This window comes from Herpailurus yagouaroundi, unplaced genomic scaffold (assembly GCF_014898765.1).
Source record: "Herpailurus yagouaroundi ecotype Mexico unplaced genomic scaffold, PumYag 355, whole genome shotgun sequence".
Classification (NCBI taxonomy): domain Eukaryota; kingdom Metazoa; phylum Chordata; class Mammalia; order Carnivora; family Felidae; genus Herpailurus; species Herpailurus yagouaroundi.
Genome location: NW_024412572.1, coordinates 4,158,289 through 4,185,845, shown reverse-complemented (window position 1 = coordinate 4,185,845; position 27,557 = coordinate 4,158,289). Strand labels below are relative to the sequence as shown.

At 39.7% G+C, this 27,557-nt stretch overlaps 1 protein-coding gene across 1 annotated transcript; it reads left to right on the top strand.

The window, feature by feature from the left end:
* The first annotated feature begins 574 nt into the window (after positions 1-574).
* Positions 575-26,342, top strand: TIGAR (TP53 induced glycolysis regulatory phosphatase). The gene is made up of 6 exons (XM_040462652.1): positions 575-830; positions 8,250-8,287; positions 12,428-12,549; positions 20,123-20,200; positions 23,329-23,439; positions 24,289-26,342. The coding sequence occupies exons 1-6, from the start codon at positions 799-801 to the stop codon at positions 24,718-24,720; spliced, it is 813 nt and encodes a 270-aa protein (XP_040318586.1). The 5' UTR covers positions 575-798; the 3' UTR covers positions 24,721-26,342.
* The last annotated feature ends 1,215 nt before the right edge of the window (positions 26,343-27,557 follow it).

Below are 27,557 nucleotides of genomic sequence, written 5' to 3'. Positions count from 1 at the left end.
TTAGATATCAAGGTTGAGGGGGAAGAGGAGCTCCATTAAATACCAAGGGTGGAGGAAGAGGAGCTTGATTAGATACTAAAGGTAAGGGGATTCTTGATAAACTGTCTTCGCAGAAGTCTTTGGTAAAACCGGGCTCAGCAGGCCAAGAATGAGGCCCAGTCTGGAAGAGCGCTCAAAAAAAAAAAAAAAAAAATCTGACTTCAGTTTGCTGCAGGACTGTGCCCGTCGAGGCGGGGAGAGGAACTAGGTGGATCTAAATCCGCAGAACTTGCTGACCCTACATCCCCAGTATTACGGGTTAACACTAAAACCTCATACGACCCAATGTGTCTGGCGCTGTACACTCCGGAAGTAAGACTACTAGCTGCATTCCTGCTTCAAATGAAATCAACTCCACATCCGTGCTCCAGCTCACTCCTCTATCCGGAGTCTCCAGGATCCAAACTTGCCCGGGCAAGAACCACCTCCACTGCGGACTCCAGGGCGGGCCCCGCAAGCACCTGCCGCGCGCCAATCACAGGCCTGCGCGCAGGGGCGCAAGCGCCACGGCCCTGGGCGGGGCCTCGTTGCTTACCATTCTCCGCCGCCCTGTCGGCCTCTCGCCGCCCTGATTGGCGCTCCTGGAATGACGTAGACGGCCGCCTCGGCCTATGGTGGAGGAGCCGGCCGGCCGGCCGGGTTTGGCGGAAGTGGTGTGGGCGAGGTGTCCCGCAGTGCGGAGAAGCCTCGCGCCGGAGGGTGCTGGGCACGCGAGCTGCGCTGGGGCCATCACTTCCCCTCCCTCCGGGCGCCCGGAAGATGACCCGCTTCGCGCTGACCGTTGTGCGGCAGTGAGTATTGCTGTCGCAGGGTGCCCTTGTCGCCTTCTCGTCAGGGAGTTGTTGAGGAGTGGGTGAAGAGACCGTTGACCTGTCACCCCTCCTCTTCCCTGCTTGCTCGCCCTTCGGAGGGTTGGACCCCTCTTCCCCCGGCGCCCCTGAGCCGGGAAGGCGGGTCGTAAATATCTGGAGTCCGGCGTTACAGATGAGCACGCTGAGGTCCGGAGGAGTAAATGGCCGAGGTTCGCAGCCACTTGGCGGAGTTAAAGCTGAAAAAAGCCAGCCTTGGCTCCGGACTTCGTGCGCCGCTGGTTGCCCACCCCCCGCCCCAACGGATCCTGAAGAGTTTGCGGGATAGCTCGTCCCAGGCCAGTATTTGTGTGCTGGCTGCCTTCCGCCGCTGTGCCTCTCCGTCTGTGCTGCACCCCCGCCCCTCGCTTGCCAGGGCAGCCGCAGGCGTGGACCTGAGATTTAGTTCTTCCCTCCCGAGATCACACTGCTGGCGGCGGCGGAGGGCCTCCACCCTCGTCTCTGCAACCCGCATCACCCCGAACAAATATTTTTATCATAACATTCCACGGTGGAGCTGAAGGCTGCTACGTCTTCATGTCTCTTATCTTTTTTCCTTCGTAACGCTTATTTGCCGACTGTTAATGGAAGTGCAGTGCAGGGTGGTTAAGACCACAGATTTTTCAAGCAGGATAGACCTGGGTTAGAATCCGGGCTCTGGTTAGGAGGAACCTTGTAACCGCGGCTTCCGTTAACGTAATCTTTACGACGTCAGTTTGCTAATACATAAAATGGGGATAGTGAAAATACCTGCCTCACTAGTGTGAGGCAGAGTGTATAGTGCAACGGAGGGGAAGATATGTGTCTCAAGAACTAAATAACTTCTAATTCTGTAAGAGCATCTGTAATAAAAATGTAGTCAGTCCTTAGGATGTATGTATAATTTTATCAGACCCGCATTTTGAATATGTGCTAGGTGCCCGTGGACTGGATTATACAGGTAAATAAGATACCGTTTTTGACTTCCAGAGTTCACAAGGAACAGTAATAGGACTTAACCTTGTCGAGCTGACTTTAATTGGTATCTTTTTTTTTTTTTTGTCCTGTTCTTCCTTTATGGGAGGATAATCTTAGGAATCATCAGAATTATCCCTGTAAGACTCACAGGATTTTGATGACTAAACTAGAAATTGAGTTCCTCTCTGTCTCTTCCCCACCCTTCCATTTTATAGACTGCTTTATGACCATTTGATGACCTACTTAAGGTCATGGATAGCTCATTGGTAGCAGAGCAGGAAGTAGAGCCCTTCTTTTTCCAGTGTTTGAGCACCTTATGGATGCCTGAACTCAGCCAGTACTGTGTCTGACATATAATTGAAGTTCACAAGTCGCAGGAAATCTGGATTGAACCATCCCTTGATAGTAAGGTGATTTCTGTTTAGATTCTTATGGACAGTAGTTACATGAATTTGGATTTTGTCTCCTCCGTGCTTCTTAAAAAAGGGCTTGGTTTAAAAAACTGATTCCTTATAGAAATCCTTTGAGGAATCAATTTAAAAGTAAGTCTTTATACATTATTATGTGCCAGGCACTGTTGTAATTAAGTTCTGACAGTGCAGTGAGGTGAGGACTGCTTCTCAGTTTGCAGGTGAGGAAACAGATGCAGAAGTCCTGTAACTTGCTTGAAGTCAGGTGGCTGGTGGGGTGGTGGAATTGAAGCAAAGGAGCTTGACTCTACAGCCCATCCCATCCTCTTAATCACTGTCCTCTCTGCCTCCTTATTTATTGAGTTAAAACCTAGTGTTTGTAGATTGCTTGAATATCACCAGCTATTTTAGTGGCTACTTTTTATTTCTGCTAATATAATTGTGAAGAGTGTTAAGAATAGTTTGCTTTGTTCTGTTTTATTCATGGGAGAGTGGAGTTAAAGTGTTGAAATAATTGATAGGGTTATGGTGAGCTGCCTTTCCTGCCTGGATCATCCCTCTTTCCTCTTCCAAATTCTCCAAGCTAAGAATTAATGACGCTTTCAGGAAACGAAACGATTGCAAACTTGATTAATAATCACCATAGTTAAATATAATGAATCCACAGGATTGGGTCATTTAGCATAATATTGGGAATAGCACTTGACTTTTCTATTATCTGATTCTGTATAACTAAGATAGTCCAGTGCTTTGAAACTGATAGCATGATCGGTATTTTTAAAGAGATGAATAATTTTAGTGAACAGTGCCTCTTCAGATAATTCCAGAAAGCTTTTAAAATGCAGTTTCTGTAAGTTCAACCAAATCCTTTATGAATCTTATGCTGTAACTACCTGTGCGTTTATCTTCGACATACTTGTGCTCAGAAGTATCATTTTGGAATAGAATATCCAAGATTGCAAATTTCAAGTCTTTTAGTATTATTAAACTATAACTTCTGATCTTCTAGTCCAGCATTGTTGAAAACCCCAATATATGTAGATTGGGAATTCCATCACCTACATAACCCATTGAAGGCCCCAGTTCCTTGAAATATTATTTGTGTCTGTTTGCAATTAGTTGCCTGGAAAACCATCCCATTTCACTTCCTTTTTAACTAGCTCTTAAAACAAAAAATTTTACAAACCTCATTCAATTCGTTTTTAATGACCTAAAGATGATAAATTAGTAAAGTTAATGATAGCAAAACTGATTTGCTTTTCTTATGCTACCTCTATTGGCAGTTACTTTTTTGTTGAATGCCAATAATTGTTCTGGTCATAAATAAAGCAAGCAAAGTAAGTGTTAGGGCACCTGTGAATTTTTATAAAGATACATGTTAGTTAAGTTATGATACTTGTTTTCTGAGAATAGGATTGATCAATTGGGAGAGCATTTACAACTAGGACTGACATATAAATAAAAATATATCATGAGTTGGGTGTGTTACGTCCCCCACCCCGACCATCTAGTGACGGTTTCCATGTTACTAGCCCTCGAAATCTTCTATATTTTCGAGTGAATTAATTGGTAGAGAGGAATTCGGATAAAGCTGTATCCTTGATTAAATATCAGGTGAGGCTTTGCATTTCCATGTACACTGAAGCATATCTATTTTGAAAACATGCCCCAGATCTGTACTCATTTCCCATGATTTGCCTTGGTCTTGTGGCAAACAGTACTCATCTATTGAATTCGAATTCTTTAAAAGAATATGATCGGGAAATTAAGCTTTCTAAATGACTTCTAAAGAAATGCCATAGAATATAAATGAGAACTAACAAAATAAAATCTTTTAAAGTGAAGAATAGTGTAATAACCTACAAAATGAATGATGCATATTTGTGGGACCTATAAATGGCTGGTCATAAGACTTAACTTCTTGGCATAAGCATTTGGATTCTTGCAGAGTCGGGTGTTCTGTTTTGGAAATGGATCACACTGGAGATTTTGAAAATGAGTAGTGTTATTCCTGACTGTTTCAAAATATATTCCTCTGACCTTTCAGCTCCTTCCACCTTCTCTGCCACTATCACAAGCCACACTTTGGTTAAGGGAAGTAGATTAATAGTAAAACTATTTCAGCCACCTGATTTTCTTTCCCACTCCCAAAACAAACTTTAAACAGTTGCCTTAAGGATTTATACAAACCTCTTGATAAAGCTGATAGCTGTAAAACTAAATATTTATGAAAGTTTTTGGGAAAAAAATTCTCTTTCTAGATTCCTGCTCTGCCTGCTTCAGATTCTGTGTCTCCCTCTCTCTCTCCCCGTTTCTCTGCACCTCCCCTGCTTGTGCTGTCCCTCTCTCTCTCTCTCTCTCTCTCTCTCTCTCAAAAATAAACAAAAAGAATTTTTTTAAACGGCAGTTTCTCTATCATCACCATGGATACTTTATCTGTCTGAATGGTAGAGATTAATACCCTCTTTCACATCCATTGTGTATGATTTCGAATGAATTTTGGAGTAAAAGACATATTTTATTAATATTAACCACAATGATGACAATGGCAGATCAGTGGTAAATAGTTATGAAAATCTTCATATATTTGTCATACATTTTTTTAAAGTTACATCCACATGTTCAGAAATCAGAACAATTCTTATGTATCTTTCTGGTGTTTGTGTGCACATGTGCACGCAGGTCCAAATGTTTATTCTTATTTTCCACCTTTCTAAAAATATAGCATTCTTTTTAGATTATTCTGCACTTTGCTTTTGCTCTTTAATATATTTTGGTAATTTTTCCAAACCTTTCCATAAATCATTCTCTTTTTTAGGGGACACAATTACCTAGTATTCCACTATGTATATATGCCACTATTTATTTGTTAATGTAACCAGTTCTCTGTTAGTGGATATTTAGGTTATTTACCAGCTTTTGCTACTAGAAAAAATATTGTGGCAGATACTGTTTTAAATAAGGTTGAATGCAAGTATTCCCAGTATTATGGTTGCTGTATTAAAGGGCAAACGGATTTATTATTTTGATTGATATTTCCAGATGACCTTCCATTGGCAGAGTACATACACTGAGGTTCTGTTATTTCCCTGGGTTTTCTCTAGGCAATGAGTATGTTAGGGCAAGGGAACCTCTGGCTGTGCCTTTAAGGAGCTGGAACCTGGTTAGACACACATCTAAAAAGGTTAATTAGCATATGGGTGGTAACTGACAGTACGGGCCCCCCCCCCCGCGGGGGGGCGGAATGGGAGTGTAGCCTGGGTGTGTTTAAATGGGATAGGTAGGTGGGGAATGGTGCCTGGGAGGGAATGCTTCCTCAGGGAGCAGGCTGTTTGTATTGGGTCTGGAAGAGTGAGAACATACTGGTCAGGTCCAGTGGTCTCTGTTTTCATAAGCTCACCAGGGGATTCAGATACACTCTCAAGTTTGAGAAACACTGTTCTAGGCAGAGGTTGGCAGACAACTATTTTTGTATATGAGGGACAAGGTTCCAGGCAGAGGCCCGGGTTTGTGATTCTGACTCTTAAGATTTGATGGAGTTCCTTTCTAGACTGTGTAAATCAATCCATGTGAAGGCTTTTGTTTTTTTTAAACTAGTGCTTTGTTTAAAACAAAGCAGGGGTGATGAGCCTGAGCCTGAGCCTTCACAGTAATCAGGGAAATATAGTCAGATAAAACTGAGATGAACTGTTCTGTGCCAAATTGGCACAAATGGGAAACTCTGACATTACTGAATGTTGGAGAGGATGTGGAACACTGCTGGGGGTTGTAAATTGCTGTGACCACTTCGCTATTGTCTGATAAATCTAAATGTTTGCATACTCTGTGGCTTAGCAATTCTGGTGCTAGGCCTAGATCACTAGGTATGGCTTTGCAAACTTTTAATTAAGGGGTAGGAAGTAGCTTAGGCTTTACAAGCCATGCACTCTGTCTGGACCGCTCAGTTCCATTATTATAGTGTGAAAGTAGCCATAAACAACATGTAAACAAATGGGTATGATTATATTCCAGTACAACTCTACCAAGATCGTGTGCCGGTCTTTGAGTAGTTCTCAAACATGAATGTGCATCAGAATCACTTGGTGGGTTATTAAAACACATGAACTGGGCCACAACCTCTGAGCTTCTGATTCGGGAGTCTGAAGTGGGGCCTGAGAATTTGCATTTCCAAAAGGCCCCAGGCAGTGTCAGTGATGCTGGTTCAGAGGCCCCACTTTGCCACCCACTGCCCTAGAGAATCTGATGTGCTCTATACAAACATGTTTATTCACAGCAGCTTAGCTCCAAACTGGAAACAATGTAAATATATCAACAATATAAATAACACTGGGAAATTCTTGAGTATTACACAGTAATGAGAGTGTAAGAGTGTGCCACTGGTCACAACAGTGGTGTATCTCCCAAACAATGTTGAGGAATGGTAGCAACACAGGACTGCCATACAGCAAGAAGCAACTCATTATAAAGTTCAACAACAGGCAAGCTAATCCTATGCTGTACTTGGATGGGAAAGCTATGAAGAAAGGCAAAGCAAATGAGCATCTAAATAAATAAATGCCAGGTAGTGATCCACTGGGGGTGGGAGGACATTGTGGTTGGAAAGAGACCCGCTCTAGGAGGCTGGCAGTGGTGATCTGTTAACTTGGGTGGGGTCACCAGGGTGTTGACTTTATGGTATACTATTTGTTTACATTGTTTATTTCACGATTTTTACAAGATTTTAAATGCATTATGTTGAATCTTCAATTTCTGTATAGCTCTGTCCAAAAATGACCTATAAACAGAACTATTCAGTGCTTACTAAAAGCTGAACAGTGTTTAAACACTTTATCTATATTCATTCAATTACCCCAAGAGTCCTGTGAAATGGGGGCTGTTATCATCCCGGTTTTACAGACAAAGAACAGAGGCACTCAAGCTTAACCAAGTTCCTAAGTATATAGCCAAAGCAGTTTTTGTTCTTCAGGCTGCTATATGGCAGTGAAATTTACTTCAAAGGATTTTCATCTCCCCTTGACATAGAAATGTATCAATATGAGCTGTAGACATTTGGTACCAAATGAGGAAACAACTTGATCCAAAGAAACCTATTTACTATTTTTACCCACCCTTCCAGTTTTGTGTCCAGTGTCTACACAGAACAAGCCAACTCCTTTTTCCCCCCGGGGTAGCCACCAGTCCTTCTCATCTCTGTTTTCCAGTGCCTAGCACTGTACTTAGCACATAAAAAGAGCTCAAAGAATTTTGAACTCAGTTCTTGATAGCTTTTCTGGTATTTGATTGCTTTTACTGTTGTCTGGTCTCGTCCAGATAGCACATCCCCCTCCCCTTCCACTTTGTGTTCCCTCCAGCCTCAGTTGATGGTTATTTTATGACAAAGTTTCCAGTCCTTCACTCTTAACAGTTGCTTTGAAATTGGTTTGGTTTTTTTAATTCTTAAAAGCATAGTACCCCAACCTCAGTTTTTAGTGTCCTCTCCGAGATAGTTGTCAGCATTACAAAAAGGAACAGGTGGAGATCTAGGAACCGGAAGAAGCCAGGGCATCTGAAAGGTTGTCCACTTCTTTCCCACCACATTCGGGTTCCCTCGCACTTGCTCCTTCAATCCAGCAACAAACCAACTCTCATGGCTTCCTCCTGCTGCTTGTGAAAGGAGTTTTAGTTAACATTTATTTTAACAAGATTATTTAATGAAAATTATATATACATATTAATAGAATATTCTACTTACAATTATGATTGATTCATGATTTATACATTTTAATTTGGGTCAGTATGAAATTCTTAGCCCAAATCAACTAAGTACATTAGAGTAGATGCTTGTAAATATCAATTTAGAACAAATTTTATGTTTATAGGTTAGATTGTGAAGTATGCTACAAGGTTCATATGCTCCCTTTGTGAATATCATTACCTTTCATTGATGATTTTTTTTTCTGATTTCAAAAATAACCTATTTGGTAATAAAGGTTTTTTCCCCCCCTCTCTATTTTAGTGGAGAAACAAGATTTAACAAGGAGAAAATAATTCAAGGTTAGTATGCTTTATTTTAGCTGTCTCCTCTAGTGTTAATGTGATATGTAAGCAAATCAGAGTTGGTGGGGGAGGGGGGCCTGGGGACAGCTCTGTATTGTGAGCAGTATTAAAGAATTAAAGCATCATAGTTACAGAAATAGGATCAGAGCAGATGGTAACTAGGAGGAATAAGTTTCTTAAGGAACTGGATGTAAAGAACCCGATTCCAAGTTGCTTATGGGTAGCTTCACAGTGGCCCAGTCAGCTGATTAAAGAGTTATGTTGGGTCTAGTGGTCTTAAAATGTAACTGCTGTGATTTAAAATGATTTCATATTTGGAAACATGAAGTTTGCTGGCTAGTTAGTTAATGGTATTTTTCTGCTTAAGGTGGTTATATTTTTTTTAGTAGTAACAAAGAAGAGGTTTAAAAAGCGAATTCCTGTTCTCATACAGGATTCTTGCTTTATTCCAAACAGATTCTTCCTCCCTTGTTCTGCTAATTTGGGTTCAGATCTTAATCTCCCTGTGATCCAGCAAGTCTAGCGTGTATATCTTGGGTGAACTCTCAGTCAGACGTACTATTTCTGTGCGGTGATTACAAAAGCATTTCATTTTATTTTTTTGGTTAGGGACATCTGGAGTTTGCAGAAACTGATTTTCATACCCAGTGTGCCTGACTCCCGCTTCTGAAAACTAGTCTGATAATTAAATGAACCTTTGTTTTCTGGTGACACGTGCCCCACCCAAATTAGCCTTTGGATTTAACACCTGGTTCTTTAGTACTTGTCTCATTTCATTCCACGCTGACAATGGAGCCGGAATAAAAGTGTTTGTGGTCACACCTGTTTCCACATTTGTGTTCTTTTCCTAACTTTGTCAGTTAAATGCTTCGTTCTTTAAGTTACAGCATTCAAGACATGTATTTCCAAGTACCATTTTTGTTGCATACCTACAGTTTTGATAATGTAGTAATTTTGTCAGTATCGGCATCAGGTGTCTTAAATTGTCTTCGGTGACCCATGAATTATTTAGAACTATCTTTTAAATTTCCAAATGGCTAAGCTTTTTTTTTTTGTTGTTCATCTTTTTTGGTTGACTTCCAATTATATTTTGTATTCTTTCTGACAAGATGGTTTATTTGATATCTCTTTGAAATCAGTGAACATGGTCAGTGTTTATAAATCTACCATTCTATGCTTGACAAAAATCTGTATTTTCTAATTGTTGGGTTTGGAGTTAGGTGTCAAATAAGCAACCTCTGTTTTATTGTTCAAATCTTGTGTGCTTTGCTAATTTTGTCAATTTACAGATTTGCCTGCATGACCTAAATATGATTTTATGGTTGAGATGTGGAATATCCCACTGTGATGGCCAATTTATCCTTTAATACCAGAAATTCTATCAATTTGTGCTTTATGTGTTCTGCTCCTGTATAGTTACAGACTATTTTATTAGGTACATACAGGTTTAAAAGTCATTCTGTTTTCCAGTGAATTAGATCATTGATTATTTATAGTAATCCTCACAATCGTTTTGTCATAAAGTCCTGCATTTCTGAGTGTAATATAGCTTCTCCAGCTGTTTGGGGGTTGGAATTTGACTGGTATGTATTTTTCCATTGCTTTCCTTTTAACCTTTCTGTGCTGCCTTCAGTGTTACTTCATAGATACTACATAGTTGATTTTCCTCTTCCTCTTCCTCCTTCCCCTCTCTCAGCCCCCACCTATTCTTTCAATGGTTACCTTTAAATTTTTACCATTCATACCTAATGAAGTATAATATCTATGCATCTTTTCCCCCCCAAATACAAAGAACTTGTATGATTATCGCTTAGTATCTTAGTCCTATCCTTTTTTAACCACATGACGTAGGTATTATTTAATTTGTTATTTAGATAATGTTTGTTTAGATTTGCATATATATTTAGCAGTTTCTCTCCTCATAGTTTCTTTTGCATCTCAGACCTGCATTCCTGAAGTATCTTCTTTAAAAGGTCCCATGGTGCAGATTGGTTGGTGGTAAAGAGAGTTTTAATTGTTTCCATTCCAGACAATTTTATTTTGATTCTATTCAACCTTTTTTAGCCTAGACAATTTAGACTGACAGAACTCCTAGCACTTGGGAGATATTAGTGTGCTGGGTTTTTTTGGCTTCCATTGCTCCTGTTAAGAAGCCTTCTCTCAGCCAAATCATGTTCCATGGTAGGTAATCTGTCTCTCTCTGTAACTGCTTTTAAAATCTTTTATTTGATTTTGGTATTCTGCAGTTTCTTATACCTAGGGGGGATTTTTTTTTTCCCCTTTTAATTTATCCTGCTTGGTGTTTTCTTCATCTGTAGATTTATATTTTTTCTCATTTCTGGGAAATTCTCAGCCATTATCTCTTCATATTTTTTCTCCTTCATTTTCTTCTTTCTGGAGTTCCAGTCAGAAATATGTTAAGGAATATCATTCTCTCCTTCATGTCTCTAATATATCTGAGATGTGTTTCATCTCCTTTATCTGTGCTGCATCTGGGGTAAAAACCTGAGCCCTGTCTTTGAGTTCATTAAGCCTTTGTGTTACTGAATCTCCTTTCATCCACTGAAGGATTGTTTCCCTCCTCAGCAATTCTATTTTTCGTTATTGGAAGATCTGTCTGATTCTTTGAGAAAGCGGTCTGGTTGTTTTGGATGGCTTCTTGTTACTTGCTTATTTTTGTTACTCTGTCTTTATGTTTTAGTCATAGTTTATAGTCTTTATATGCTGATTTCAATGTCTAAAGTATTAATTATTCTGAATCTGTTATTTGTTGTTTCTGGTGACTTTTGTTCATGGAGGATTGTTTTCTTGTATGTTAAGTCATTGGCTGAATTATTAAAATTTTTTTTAACATTTATTTATTTATTTTTGAGAGAGACAGATCACGAGTGGGGGAGGGGCAGAGAGAGAGGGGGGACACAATCCGAAGCAGGATTCAGGCTCAAAACTGTCAGCATAGAGCCCAATGAGAGACTTGAACTCATGGACCTGGAGATCATGACTTGAGCCAAAGTCAGATGCTTAACCCAGGCACCTCCATTGGCTGAATTATTATTAAGTATAAATTAGTAGAAAACTTCTTAGCCTTTGTTAAGTCAGATTTGCTCTGAAGAGAATTTGCATTTGATTTTACTACAGACCTGAAACTATACTAGCTTCCTTATAGGATCTCTGGCATCCAGGAATGTGGAGTTTCAGTTCTCCTACCTCGCTGTTCCATGTAGCAGTCTCCCTCCTCCAAACACTCCCTTGCTTGTGCTGATTACCAAGTCATCTCTGTTTTCTAATGTTTATATTTAGCTTTCAACTCAGAGTATTTTGGTTGCTTTGCATCTCCTCTTGGAGAGTTTCCTTATACCCTGAGACGCGCGCGCGCGCACACACAAACACGCACACACAGCACACCTATTTGGTTCTTTTGTTATGGGAGGACCCTTCAGAGTGTTTAATCAGCCTTTCTCCTGGAAATGGAGGTTCCAACCTTTTTTTTAAAGGGAAGAAGGAAGAGAGGGAATAATACAATATTGGACATTTGGGCAATGGAGATTAAGAAAGGAAACTTTTTAGGTTATGATCCTACCATTCAAATGAAGCACCTGCATGGAGAACATAAGATTAGAGCCTGCATTAATAAGATACAGGTAACGAAGGGGTGGGCAGACACACACAAGAGAGGGGAGAGCTGGAGACAACTGAATTCTCATCCTCTTATTCCCATTAGGCAGACATTCTTTTGGGAAACATTTGAATACCTGAGTCTTTATAGGATTATAGCTTAAATTTACTTGTTTCCAGTTCTCTGAAAAGTTATGTAGAACAATAACCAAGGAAATATATTTTTTTAATGTTTATTTACTTATTTTGAGAGGGAGAGAGCAAGTGCAAGCAGGGGAGGGGCAGAGAGAAAGGGAGACAGAGAATCTCAGCACAGGGCTCACTCAGTGTCACGAACCATGAGATCATGACCGGAACCGAAATCAAGTGTCTGAGGCCTAACTGACTGAGCCATGCGCTTGGCCCTCCAAAGAAATATTTTAAATAAAGTGTAGATAAATTATATTCTCTTACATGTGATTTTATTTGCATCCCTTATGTATATATATTTGAATGTTATTGTTCCTTCTCTTACTATTACAGGACAAGGAGTAGACGAGCCTCTTTCGGAAACTGGATTTAAACAAGCAGCTGCTGCTGGCATATTTCTTAATAATGTGAAATTTACTCATGTTTTCTCCAGTGACCTCACAAGGACAAGGCAGGTAAGTTCTACAGTCAAGGTTTAGACTGATGAGTCAAGAGTATCAACAGTCATAACCTTGAAAACTGCTACCAGAATCGTAGGAAATTAAATCACATGCAGATAACACCCCCAATCCTCTCCTTCCCCCACCAACAGGACTTCTTTCTTTTCATTTTACTTTTGTACTTTATTTTGATTTAGTAATTTTATTGTTATTTTTTTAAATGTTTTTATTTATTTTTGAGAGAGAGAGAGAGACAGAGCCTGAGTGGGGGAGGGGAAGAGAGAGGGGGAGACATAGAATCTAAAGCAGGCTCCAGGCCCTGAGCTGTCAGCATAGAGCCTGATACCGGGCTCGAGCTCACGAACTGTGAGATCATGACCTCAGCTGAAGTTGGACGCTTAACCGACTGAGCACCCAGGTGCCCCTTGTTAATTTTTAAATTAGAGTAGCGTGGGAAAAATACCTAATGAAATATCTTTAAAAAGACAAAGAAGGTTTATGAGAGAGCCAGCAGGAACACCAGGTAGGAGAATTTAACTCACAAAGACATCAAATAGTAGAATCCAGACATGGTTAAAAAAGAACTATGTTACTGTAGAGAAATAAATGACACGTTTGAAATATCTTTAGGGATCAGAGTACTATAAAAATGACCCCAGGGAATTAAAAAGGAACCAAATAAATGTCTAAAAACTCAATGGAAGGGGACTTTGTGTCAACCATGAGGGAATAACAGGGTTAGGATATAGTCTTCCTGCAAAAGCAACTAGAGAAACAGGGCGAAATTTGTGAAACAACTGTTTATAGACATTGGACTTCAGATAGTGTGGGCCTGTGGTCCCCAAATGAAGTGAGACAAGTAACATCAACCCTTGGATTGTCCTGGTGTTCCACCTGAAGTAATTTCCCAATGCTGGCAGGAAAGGCCAGATAGAGCCAGTGGTCTCAGGGAGTTGAGGAGACAAAGCTTGGAATTTGGGGAGGTTAAATAAAGATCGTCGGGCAGAGTGCTGGAAGAGGGAGCAACACAGAGAAAGAACTCTAGAAGTATGTATAGGAAGCCCCTTAAATTCTCGGTAGATTACAGTCTGCACATGCGTAGGTGAAACCTCATGAGGCCAGGAGAGAACAGTCCCTGGGGAACCAGAAGCCAGACAATTTCAAGTGTTCACACAGGTTGGGAATCATTTGTGTTCCTTCCACCCAAAGTGGAGGGACTTTGTTAAGTACATCAAGCATACAGTGGACACTTCAGAAAGATCACACCTTAATAGTGAAGCTGGGATGCCTGGCTGGCTCAGTCAGTAGAGCATGCAACTTCTTGATTTCCGGGTTGTGAGTTCAAGCCCCATGTTGGGCATTGAGTTTTCTTAAACAATGAATTAATTAATTAATGGGGTGCCTGGGAGGCTCAGTCAGTTAAACATCTGACTCTTGACTTTGGCTCAGGTCATGATCTCATAGTCATGGGATTGAACCCTGATTGGGTTCCGTGCTGAGTGTGGAGCCTGCTTAGAATTCTCTCTCTGGCCCTCTCTGGTTCACGCTGTGTCTCTCTCAAAATAAATGAATAAACATTAAAAAAAAAAAAAAACAGTGAAGCTCATCTGTGCTCGAGGAACATAATGAGGAAAGAAATAGAAGAAATAAAAAGAATCAAATTCATCTTCTAGAGATCAAAAATAACAGTATTCTGAAATGAAAATTACATAGTAGGGGATTATTAGCAGGTTAGACACTGTAGAAGAGCAGTGAACGTGAAGTTATAGAAACAGAACATTCCAAAATTAAGGAAGAAAGAAGACTGAAAAAAGGAAAAAAGGAGTCTCAATTGAGGGGTCTAAAATTGACCCACACCTACATGGCCAGGTTGTTTTTGTTGTTGTGGGTTTTGGTTTTTTTTCCTCTCAATTGTTTTTTGTCAGTTGGTCTTAAGTGCTCTCTTTATTTTATTATTATTTTTTAAAAATGAGTTTGGCTAAAGGTTTATCAGTTTTGTTGATTTTTTAAAGAATCAGCTCTTGGTTTTATTGATCTGTTTTATTCTCTTTTTTTTTCAGTTTCTATTTTATATATTTCCCCTCTTTATTATAACTTTCTTCCTTCTGCTGTTTTTAAGCTCCTGGTGGTTCTTTTTCTAGCTCCTTTAGGTGTAAGTTTAGTGGTTTATTTGAGATTTTTCTTGCTTGAGGTAGGTTTGTATTGCTATAAACTTCCCTCTTAGAACAGCTTTTGCTGCATCCCAAAGATGTTGGACCATTGTGTTTTCATTTTAATTTGTCTCCATGTATTTTTTAGTTTCCTCTTTGATTTTTTTTTGTTGTTGTTGTTGTTGACTCATTCATTATTTAATAGCATGTAATTCAACTTCCATATATTTGTGTTCTTCTCAGATTTTTTCTCGTGGTTGATTTTTAGTTTCATACTGTTGTGGTCAGAAAAGATGCTTGGTAGGACTTTGATCTTTTTGAATTTTTGAGATTTGTTTAGTGATGTAATATGTGATCTGTTCTGGAGAATGTTCCATGTGCACTTGAAAAGGATGTGTATTCTGCTCTTTTAGGATGAAATGTTGTTTCTGTATTGGTACACCCACCTGGTCCAGTGTGTCATTCAAAGCCACTGTTTCCTTGTTAATTTTTTTTTCAGATCTGTCCATTGATGTAAGTGGGGTGTTGAAGTACCCTACTATTATTGTATTACTATCGATTACTTCATGTTTGTTATAAACTGCTTTATGTATTTGGCTACTCCCATGTGGGGTGCATAAATATTTATAATAGTTGTATCTTCTTGTTGGATTATCCCCTTTATTATGTAGTGTCCTTCTTTGTCTCTTGTTACAGTTTTTGTTTCAAAGTCTGTTTTGTCCAATATAAGTATTGAAACCCCAGCTTTCTTTTGACATGCATTTGCATGATAAATGTTTCTCTATTGCCTCACTTTCAGTGTGCATGTGTCTTTAGGTCTGAAAGGAGTCAGACCTCCATTATGCTTGATGACCATTAATGAGACCATTATGCTTGATGGTGTCCCTGAGTTCCCTAAATCTATTCTCATTTTGCATAATTTTTTTTATCTTTCACCTACTCAGGTTGATTATTTTCCATTACTCTGTCTTCAGGTCACTGATTCGTTCTTCTGCTTCCTCTAGCCTATTTATTCCATCTAGTGTATTTTAAATTTCATTTCTTGTGTTCTTCATCTTGGATTGGTTCTTTTTTATCTCTGTGTTAAGGGTCTCATTGATGTCCTCCACTCTTTTCTCAAGTTCAGTGAGTATCTTTATGAGCATTATTTTAAATTCTCTACTAGGCATATTACTTATCTCCATTTTGTTTTGATCTCTTGCTGTGATTATGTCCTGTTCTTTCATTTGGGACATATTTCTCTGACTCTTCATTTGTGTGTAACTCGTGTCTGTTTCTGTGTATTAGGAAAGTCAGCTGTGTCTCCTTCTCTCAAAGGTAGTGGCCTTGTGAAGAAGAGGTCTTGTAGTGCCCTGCAGTGCAGTGTCCCCTGTTTACTAGAACCTGACACTGCAGGGGTGTCTACTATGTGTGCTGTGTGCACCTGGCTGTTATGGCTGAGCCAGTCCAGTCATCTGCAGAGGTTCTCTTTATCTGTTGTGGACAGGGTTTGGTCCCTTTATTGCTAGTGGGCCAATTTGGGGCTGCCTTGGGCCTGAGTTGAGTCAGACCATGCATTTTCCAGAGGTGTGGTAGCACCGAACTGCAGGGCACTTTCCCTCTGTTGTCCCCTGAGAAGCTTTTATTGGTGGACAGGACCTGCGGTCAGACTAGTTGTCTGCCTCCAGCCCACTGCTAGGGCCACAGTCTGGTGGGGGGTGGGGGGGTGGGGGGGCGTGGGGGTGGTGGTGCTGGTGGTATTTTCCCTCTCCCTAGGGCCAGAGTCACTTTGGAGTGGTGCTGGCCACTGTAGGAGCTACTTGCACACAGCCAGGCTTGTGGCAATGCCCTGGATGGGCTTGGGCCAGGAGTGTATTGGAGGAGGTGAATCTGCAAGGTGCTGGGGGGTGGGTGGCAGTGTTAGCAAGTTAGATAGTGAATGTCTGCCACACTGGTTCTCACAGCTGGCCATGTGTGTACTCTGTGGGGCAGGGGAGGGAAATGTTGCATGCCAGCTTCTTTCTTCCTGGGGGAGTGTCCCTGTGACTGCTGCGCCTCTGGACATGTTCTAAGATTAGTAAATAACTTTCTCTCCTGTATACCCCAGGCAGTTTTCAAACTGCTGCTTCTATGCTGTATCTTGGGCTGTTGGTTGTGCTGTCCCTTTAAGAGCTTGGGCTCTATGTCCTCTGTCCTCCAGGCTCTCCCAGAGCCACACCCCCTGGTTTTTAAAATTCCAAGTTTTAAGTCCGGCTGATTCTAAGAACTCAGAAAATTCAACCCCTCTAGTTTTCAAAGCCAAATGTAATGGGCATTTGTCTTCCCCACGTGGGCTTACTGTTGTGTGTTTCTCTTCCTTTTCCAGTCCTTCTGCTCCCTCCCTCCTGCGCATGGCTGGCCCATGGGTCTGTTTAATTCCCCATTGTGTCTTTACCCTTCCTACCCTCTTCATTGTGGCCTCTTATCTACCTTTACTTGTGGCATTTGTTCTGCCAGTCTTTGGGTCATTTTCTGGTTTATTTATACTGATGTGAATGTCATCTAGTAGTACTCCTGGGAGGAAGTGAATTTAGGGTCCTCCTACTCCATCATCTTCCCTGGAAGTCAGAATCTTTTTTTGTCAATTGGGTTTTGACAGAGGTGCCAAGGTAATACAGCACTTGACAGGGATTCTTTTCAATAAAGGCTGTTGAAACAATGGACTATCCATATAGAAAAACATGAACTTTGACCTTTACTGCATATAACACAAAAAAATTAACTTACACTTGATCTCAGCACAAATCTAAAAGCTAAATCTATATATCTTCTATAAGAAAACACAAGAGAGGGGCGCCTGGGTGGCGCAGTCGGTTAAGCGTCCGACTTCAGCCAGGTCACGATCTCGCGCTCCGTGAGTTCGAGCCCCGCGTCGGGCTCTGGGCTGATGGCTCAGAGCCTGGAGCCTGTTTCCGATTCTGTGTCTCCCTCTCTCTCTGCCCCTCCCCCGTTCATGCTCTGTCTCTCTCTGTCCCAAAAATAAATAAACGTTGAAAAAAAATAAATTAAAAAAAAAAAAAAAAGAAAACACAAGAGAAAAAGCTTTATAAAGGTTCTTAGTGCAAGGATCTTATTTTATATATAATATATATGTATCATATATAGCCATATTTATAAATTTTTTTCAGCTTAGTAATTAGAATAACACTTTAAAATGAGCAAAAGATTTCAATTTGACCAGGAACTTCACAAAGAAGAGAATATGGAAGGTCAATAAGCAGATTGAAAGATGTGTAGCATAATTGATCTTGACAGAAATGCAAATTAAAACCATAGTGAGATTCTATTACATGAACATTTGAAAATGCACAAGAATGTGGAACAACTAGGACTCCTACTTTGCTCGTGAGAATGTAAAGTGGAACAACTACTTTGGAAAACAGTGAAACTTTAGCATACACTAATCATATGATCCAGCAATCTCGGTCCTAAGAATTTATCCAAGAGAAATAACATATGTTTACACAAAGACTTGTACACATAATTAACAGTTTTGTTCATAATAGCTTTGTTCATTTGAACAGCTTCTGTTCAAAGAGCAGAATCACCCGTGTTCATCAGTAGATGAATGGATAAATGAGCTGTGATACATTCATGCTGTGGAATACAACTCAGCAACAACGTGAGGAGGAGTGGAGGAGTCTCAAAAACATGGAGGAGTCTCAAAAACATGCTGAACAAAAGAGGCCAGGCACAAAGAGTACATATTGTATGGTTCCATTTATATGAGACTCCAGAAAGGATAAATTTAATCTTCAGTTATGTAGAGCAGGTCCATGGTTGTCAGGGGCCAGGAGTGAGAGGGATTGACTAGAAAGGACACAAAGGAATCTTTTAGAGTGATAGAATTCTTCCATGTCTTGATTTTGGTGGTATGTAGATAGTCGTATACATTTTTCGAAACTCAATGAACTGTACACTTAGCAATAGGTATGTTTTTTTGTTGTAAATTATACCTCAATGAAATTGATTTAAAAACACAGAACAAGTTGATAAACCAAAAATGAAAACCTCAGTGGATTTACTAAATTACAGATTAAACATAGTTGAAATGATCATTAGCTCATAGGTAAATGTAAAATAATAACTGAAATGTAGCACAATGTGATAAATAGATTAAACATTTGAGAATTTAAAAAAAATGAACATGATATGAGGTCTGGTGTCTTTCAGAAGGAGATGTTAGAATGCGAAAGGGGTCAAAGAAGTCACAGTTGATAGTTTTACAGAACTTTTGAAAGATAACACATTATCAGATCTAAAAAGTGTGACAAATCCCAGTGGAGATAAATAAAAAGAAACCCATATCTACACTTACAATAACAAAATTGCAAAGTCCAAAGATTAAGGACAAACGTCATCCACTAATGTCCAGTATTAGACTATCAACAAATTTGTCAGTATCAGTAATAATTTTTTTTAATGCACTGAAGAGATAATAAAGACTAACCTAGAGTTTTATACCCGGGAAAACATTTTCTAGGGTGTAGGTGAAATGAACACATTTCAGACAAACAGGCTGTAAAGGAACTTTCAAAGGATAATTGAAGAAGGAAAATAATTCCAGAAGGGAAGTCTGAGTTTCAGAAAAGATGGGTGAGCAAAGATACTGGTAAAAGTAAGGGTAAATGTAAACAAATAGTGACAATATAGAACCATAATGATGATCATGTTTAATTTGTGGGGAGAGGGTTAAAAAACAAGTCAGATTGTGGACTTAAATTATTTCTAGTTTTGCAAATACAGTGTTTCTTGTTAATCAAAAATAACCGGGCACACCAGGAGAGAAGGAAACATGAACAAAAATGAGCCCAAACAAAAGATGACAGAAACAAGCCGCAGGATTTATTTGATAGCTGGTTACCAGACACGGACTTTAAAATAACTATTGAATGCACAGATTAAAAAATGACATATGGAATTACAACAGAGAACTGGAAATTATGCACAAGAGCTAAGTGTGAATTCTAGAACTGAAAATATAACTGAAATTAAGACTCAATAGATGGGTTTCACAGCAATGTAGCAACACCTGAATGCAGAATTAATGAACTGGAACCTTTTCTGTAAAGGGCCAAATAGTAAGTTTTTTTAAGTTTTATGGGCTGTATGGTCTCTGTCACAACTGTTCAACTCTGCTGTTGTACTGTGAAAGCAGCCACAAACAATACATAAATAGCTGTGTTCTAATAAATCTTCATTTATGACCACAAGCCGTGGTCTAGATTTGGGCTCTAATTTGCTGACCTGCAAACTAGAAGATCGGTCACAAGGAAATACCCAGATCTGTGTGAAGAGAGGCAACTTTCACAAAGGAAAATTATTTCTAGTTCTTTTTTTATATACTATGATGTATTTTGACATTTTGGCTAGAATGACTCTTTTTGTGAGAAAAGAAACCATTGTCTTTCCATTTTCAGACTGTGCATGGGATATTGGAGAAGAGCAAAGTTTGCAAAGATATGACAGTAAAGTATGATTCAAGGCTTCGAGAAAGAGTAAGTAACGTACTTACATATTGTTCTTCACAATAAGTCATCAGTAAACCAGCTCAGTTTATCAGACGCATTCCTGATAGGGATGTGGAATCAGCTAACATGTTAAGAACCTGCTGTGTGTCAGTGGCTGTTACGGATTCTCACTGATAGTATCATATTTAATTATTAAATTCCCAAATTATAAAAGCAAGGTCTCCTCATAAGAACTAGTACAGAAGAGTGTGAGGTAAAGTGCAAAGTTCTCTTCTTGGCCTCCCCATCCTACTTCCCAATTTTAAGCTTGAATAGACTGTCTTATGTCCATTTTATATACCAGAAATGAAACTTGCTGAGATAGTGACTTAGCTAAAGCCACATCTCAATTTCAGATCTGAGCTTGTCCTCCCAGAGCAGTAATTTTGCTCTTCACTATGGGCCCATGAGCTGGCTAATGTCCCCATCAGCCCTGTGATTTCTTTTGTACCTGGTTAGATGTGTCGATGGCTAGGGCATCTTTGAGAATTGCTTTTCATAATTTGCCTGTGTTCTCTGTTTTTGTCCAAAATACATACCAGAGTTCCCGCAGAGGTGCTGCTTGGAAAGGCTCAGTCTGTGCCTGAGAACTAGTGCTCCAGTGTTAATACAAGCATTACAAGTTCAGTGGAACACTGGACGAGGCCTGCGATCGCACAGTAGAGAGACGGTCTCCTTGTCCTGGCCATTCTTCTGTGTGCCCTCTCCCTGAGTCACTGCATCCTTTCCTGTGATTTCAGTTGATTTCCAAATATATATTTTTAGCTTAGATCTCTTGCCTGAGCTCACATATCAAACTGCCTACTTTTGATGTCTGTGTGTGTGCCCCACATCTACTTCTAGCTCAGTGGAGCACACCATCTTTTCTCCACGTAGCTCCTGCTTTACCCAGTCACTCAAACTACGCATTCTTGACTTCCTTGCTTCCCACTTGCACATCCTACCATCATCTTGTCAATTTGGCCACTGTGTAATAGTTCTTGAATCGTTCATCCCTCTGCAGACCCACTGCTGCCATCCTACTGTATTCAGTGTCCCCTGTCACCTGGATCACCTGGATCACCTGGAACAGTGGTTCTCCTGTCTTCTGCCTTGCTCTCGCTTTCTGATCTAATCTCCACACTGCAGCCAGAGTAATCTTTGGAAAACTTGGTTGCTGCGTTCCTGTATAGAACAATTCACTGTTTCTCTTTTACCTTCGGAGCCCATCCAAGCTCCAGCCTGGCTGTCAGCATAGTGTAGGATATGATCTGTTTTCTCCATCTGCCTCCTCCTTCCTTGTGCTTACTGCCCAGCCTTAGTAGTATTAGTGAGCATTTGCACAGTGCCCACCACACTCTGGCAGGGGTCTCAGAACTGCAGGTTTGTTAATCTTCACAATACCCCTAAGATTTAAAACCTCATTTTTACAGTTGCAGAAACCAAGGCACACAGAGGTCAAGTCCATGGTCATAGAGCTAATGATTTTTAATGTTCTCCTTTATAAAATAGGTTGTTCCAGTTATAATTAAAGATACAAGAATTGAACTTGAGTGGCACCTGGGTGGCTCAGTCAGTTAAGCGTCTGACTGTTGATTTTGGCTCGGGTCATGATCTCATGGTTCATGAGTTCGAGGCCCGCATTGGGCTCTGTACTGGCAGTGCGGAGCCTGCTTGGGATTCTCTCTCCCTCTCTCTCTGCCCCTCCCCTGCTTGTACTCTCTCTCTCTCAAAATAAATAAATACACTTAAAGAAAAAGAATTTGAACTTAAGAATTGGAAGAGCACCTGACAAATGTGCATATGCTCCTATAAATAACATTTAATTAATTGTTGGACTTCTGTCCGGTGGTGGTAGAATTTTGAGGCATCATCAGTATAAACCATAAATAATGATTTATCTTTAAATATTTTATTCTGTAAGCAATCTGTTATCATTGTGGGGAACTAAAAGTAAGAATAGTTTGGGAAAAAATACAGCTAAAATTTCTACCATGCCAAATATGGTGAACATTTTGGTATGTGTGCTCTTGGCTTTTTTCATGTTTGTCAGTCTGTCTGTCTATCTGTCTGGTTGTGTATGTATTTTTCTAAGTGTACCCCTTCTATATGTTGGTTTTTAACCGGATTTTCTCCCTGTGTTTATCAGTGCCCAAACACGCATGTGGATACGACCACCTGATTAGTGACTGTATTATTCCCGTAAATGGATATTGCTTGGCTGCCACTACTGGTGCACACCTAGGTTGTGACTCGATTTTCCACTGGTGTAAATAATGTTAAAATAAACATCTTTTTGTAGTTGATTCTTTATACACATGCCTAATAGATTTCCTACAGATGAAATTGTTGAGGGTGTCCTTTTTGAAAAGTCTATTACACACACTGCTGAATTTCCTTCCAGAAAAGCTGTGCCAGTTTGTACTTCCACGAATGATAAGGGAGAGTTTTTCTCACATAAACAGTAGCTATTGGTAGTCTCTTTGGTCTTCCAATTTAATAGCTTCCGAAAGGTACCATTTTAATTTTCACATTATGGATTCCTGAGGAGTTTCTTGGCCGTTTGTATTTCGTTTGTGACTTCTGTGTCCTTTGCTGTGGCTCATTCTTTATGAATCTAAAAAGTTAATAACCTTTGAAATCACACAGATCGGGGTTTGAATTTCAAATTTGCTGATTATTAGCTATAGGAATATAGGCTAGTTGCTTAACCTCTCTGAAATTCTGCTCTCCCATTCATAAACATGGTGATGAAAATGCCCATCTCCGAGTGCTATTATTAGGACCAGATGAGATGGCATGCGAGGTGGCTGACTTGGTTGCTGCATACATTAGTCTCTGGTCCTGGAATCTGTGCAGATCTATTTGTCCAATAAAGCCACACTGTCTAGTTGAGTGTGTTGTTCCCTATAACGCATCTAGACACAGTGTCTAGTTCAAGGTGTCAACTGTATTTTCTAGGGTTCACGGCCCTCTACTGAGTATATTCTCATTATGGGTTTAAAAGATAGAATGAAGTCAGTGAAAGGAAGCCAGGCTTCTTGCCAGAATGATTATTCCAAGTTTGTCCTAAGCATGTATTTACTTGTTGTATTGCAAATTGATTTGAGGCACTTTTGTCTGTTGGACCATTGCAGAAATACGGAGTTGCAGAAGGCAGGGCACTAAGTGAGCTAAGGGCGATGGCCAAAGCAGCTGGGGAAGAATGCCCTGTGTTCACACCACCTGGAGGAGAGACATTAGACCAGGTACGTAGCCCTGGGGCAGGTTGTCACCTGCATGAACCTGCCAAGGTCAGAGTACCTAATACTGAGTTTGTTTTATAAATGAGATGTCTTTAAATCTCAGCTGAGTGGTTTGAAAGTTGTTTGGTTCATAAACCAATTCTATATGGTGTGTTTATTTTTCCTTTTTAAGCTGTCTTTCTTATTTATTAAGTTGGCAGTCATTGCCAATAATGGATTTAAAGGATGTGTGTTAAGGTGATACTTGAAGAAAACTCTTTGAATATGAAGCAGTAACTCCCACAGTGGTACTAGCAGGAAGGAGGTGAGTGCAGTGCCGTTCAGTGAGGGCGGCAGGCAAAGTAACTGCGGTCTCAAAATCTTCAATGCTCCCTAAGTGACATCATCACTGTGCTTGAATTTCTTTGAAGTGTCCTGCTTTTAGACTGCATTATTGGTGATCCCCACCCCCCCACCACCATTTTTTATTTTCATAATTTTCTCCTAAAGACTTTCTGTTTAGTAAAGGCAAGAAGAGCTTTTGTCCTTGTGGTTGCTCTAGGTGCCCTTTCCTAGACACACTCTTTTATGGGCTTCTTTTTACTTGTAAATTTCCCTAATTAGATTGTAAGTGCTCTCTCTGAAGGAAAGAATTAGAAATGGTATTTTACTCATCTTTGCCCCTAGATGTGCTTCCATAGTTCCAGAAATACCTGGGCATTTACTTCTGATTGAATGCATAGAAACAGAATTTCATTTGCTTATGTAGTACTTACATTGACATATTAGAAAATCCAGTCAGTTATGTTTTATGTATGTTTTAGACTATCATTAGTGGCACTTTATTTTAATTTGTATTTTCTTTTCTTGTAGGTAAAAATGCGTGGAAAAGACTTTTTTGATATTCTTTGTCAGCTGATTCTGCAGGAGGCAGGTGAAAATGAACAGTTTTCCCGAGGAGCTCCAAGCAACTGTCTGGAAACTTCTCTGGCAGAGATATTTCCCTTAGGAAAAAACTGTCCCTCTGAATCTAATTCAGACAGCAGTGCTCCAGGATTAGTCGCCAGTGTCTTAGTTGTGAGTCATGGCGCTTACATGAAAAGCCTGTTTAATTATTTTCTGACTGACCTTAAGTGTTCCTTACCCACAAGTCTGAACAAATCTGAATTTATGTCAGTCAGTCCCAATACAGGGATTAGTCTCTTTATCATAAACTTTGAGAAGGGACAAGAAGGGAAGCCAACAGTTCAGTGTGTTTGCATGTACCTACAGGATCATCTCAGTGGAATGACTGAAACTTGCTAAATTTAAGTCTACATCAAAATCTAGCAGTTTTGAACCTCTGAGGGAGTGCCTTTGGCTTTATTTCCATCCTCTGCTAGTGCTGATTTGGAAACCGTTAAAAAGCTATGACAGCAGGTTATGAAGTTTGACTGGAATCGTGGTCACAGAGAACACTAAGGGAAGAAACCATTTAGGACCGACTTATTTTGTCTTGAGTACAGTCGTCATTTTCCGAAGTAATTTTACCACCCTGTTCAGTTACATCTCTGGATTGTTTATGGATCAACCAATTCGGTATTGCAAATTGAGGTATTAATGACCTTGTTACTATGGTTTTTTGTTTTTGTTTTATGTTGATTTTTTTAATATCTGAAAAAACCTAGCCTGTTTTGTTGGCTCTTGGTAAGATACTGTATGTTTTTTACTATCTCGTTCAGTGCTTGAAAGAAGGAACTATTTATAATTCCCACTGCATATTTATAGTGAGAACACACTGTATTTTAAGTCTTTAAATTAAAAATTCTTAACTACCCTCAGTTTATATAAAGCAGAATGACACTACAATTTTTAATCTAGAAATCAGCTGTTGGAATTTTTTACCCTGGAGGGTATGAAACGTGGATGAATAAAGATTATGATTGCAGATTGGTCTGGTGAGGAAGAATTTAAAACATCATTTGACTAAGACACATTAAAGAAGGAATCTGAGCAAAAGAAGATAGAAGAACAGCCTTTTCTTAACTTACAGGCTGAAGAATTTAGTTTGAGGAAGGCTCTGAAGAACGTACATGGTTACTAGTGTAGTACACAGTAACCTCAGAAGGAAAAGACTCTTCCTTGGAAAGAATGTTGCTCTTGCTCTGATAACCACAACTGTGGGTTTTTGTGGAAGGTACAGTTGCCTCTTTTTTCCACCAGATGGCACTGGAGAAGCGGGAGTTTATTTAACTGAATTTTGTACATAAGATTGGCCCCTCAAAAGTCCTTACCTAAATTGAAGTGTTTTACACTTTTTTTTTAAGTTATCATGCTCATGAATGCTGTGAGTCTAAACTTACAAGAGTATTAATAGTCAAGTTTGTCAGTTAAGGCTAAAATCACATATGGTCAAAATTCACCTTGGACAGCACTTAAGTCTCTCATCAAGATCCAGTGTTACAGTGTTCTCAGCATGCCCACCCCTGCCCCTTGCCTGCAGAGAGCATGTGGTTGAGCACTAGAGGGAGTACTCCACAAGGGAAAACTTGGGAAGGGAATTAAAAAGGACGAGCAATAGTAAATGTCCACATTCTCACCATCCAGAAGTAATAACTACCCTCTTCTTCCGTTTTTTTTAAAGAAGTAATGCACTGAGATGTAAGTGAAATTCTTTAACCAGTTCCCTCAGTGCCCCCTTGTACCTTGCAGAGGCCACCACCGCAACGCAACTGTATATGTGCATCCATTCTTTACGTTTTTACCCACGATCGTAAGGAAATGGTGTTGCCTCAGAGTTTTTTAAAATGTACATAAATGTCACCAGCCTGTATTCTGTATTTTCACTTACTATATCATGGGGTTCTATCTATGTTGGTATGTATGGATCCACTTATTATCACTGTATTCTATTAAATAAATGTGGCACATGCTCATTTTGCCTCCTACGAGTGGACATTTGGGTGTGTTCTTTATGTCCTTCTAGAAACAGCCTTCTGCATCTCTCTCTGCACTGTGTCATAAAAAATGGTGCGTCTCCAATTTGACAAGAGTCAAATGGGTTTTCACAATGGCTGTCCTGATTTTCAGTCTTACTGGCAATACTCGAAAGTTCCTATTTTCCTCATTTCTGTTAGCACTTGATACTGTCTAGTGAAATCCTGTGAGTCTGATGAGTGAAGAGTATAATGTCACTGTTTTAATGAGCTTTTGTGTGATTGCTGATGACTCTGGGTGTTTTTTCTTGTGTGTATTGACAGGATCCCCACACTAATGAATCACTGATATATATACATTCTTTGCTTGGTTTCTTTGTTGGACAATTTGGCTTTTTCTTAGTGAGCTGCAGAGGTAACATTGTAACATCTTACAATTTACTTGCCTTTTACATATGCTTATCAAGCTTTTTTTCATGTCAGTGTTTTTTCGTTATTAAGTCAGATCCCTGTATCCTGTTTTGTTATGGTTCGTCTTTAAGAAGCCTTTCCTACTTCTTAAAGGTAGGCCTCCTGCTTTCTTACAGCTTTAGATGATTATTTGAATGCTAAATCTTTAGATTATCTGGAGGTTATTTTTGTATGGCATAAGGTAAGAAATCAATTTTGTATTATTTTTCCGGGTGGTGAAAAAGTTACCCCATCATCATTATTAGGTGTCTCTACTTTCCAAATGATTTGTGATTCTACTCTGTTCATACCCCCATGGGCCCATATTTGCTGGAGTCTGTGGACTTGGTTCTTAGTGAGCTATGTATTCCCATAACAGTATCATAGTTACTGTAGCTTTGCAACTGGATCTCTTGTAGGGTGAATAACTCCTCTGGTTTCTTTTTCCTTTTTTTTTTTTTTTTTAATTAAAGTGTAATACAGTGTTTTATTAGTTTCAGATGTACCAATAGTGACTCAACAATGCTATACATTACTCAGTGCTCATCATGATAAGTGTACCCTTAATCCCCTTCACCTGTTTCACCTATCCCCTCCCCCGACTCTGGTAACCACCAGTTCTCTGTATTTAAGTATTGGCTTTTTTGTTTGTCTCTTTTTCCCTTCGTTCATTTGTTTCTTAATTTTTACATGAGTGAAATCATATGGTATTTGTCTTTCTCTGACTTATTTCACTTAGCATAATATACTCTAGTTCCGTCCATGTTGTTGCAAATG

Excerpts from the sequence above, each read along its gene's own strand:
- TIGAR (XM_040462652.1), top strand. The coding sequence starts at position 799 with ATGACCCGCTTCGCGCTGACCGTTGTGCGGCA. Across the intron at positions 831-8,249 it reads GCGCTGACCGTTGTGCGGCA|TGGAGAAACAAGATTTAACA; the intron begins GTGAGTATTGCT and ends TCTCTATTTTAG. Across the intron at positions 23,440-24,288 it reads GAGGAGAGACATTAGACCAG|GTAAAAATGCGTGGAAAAGA; the intron begins GTACGTAGCCCT and ends CTTTTCTTGTAG.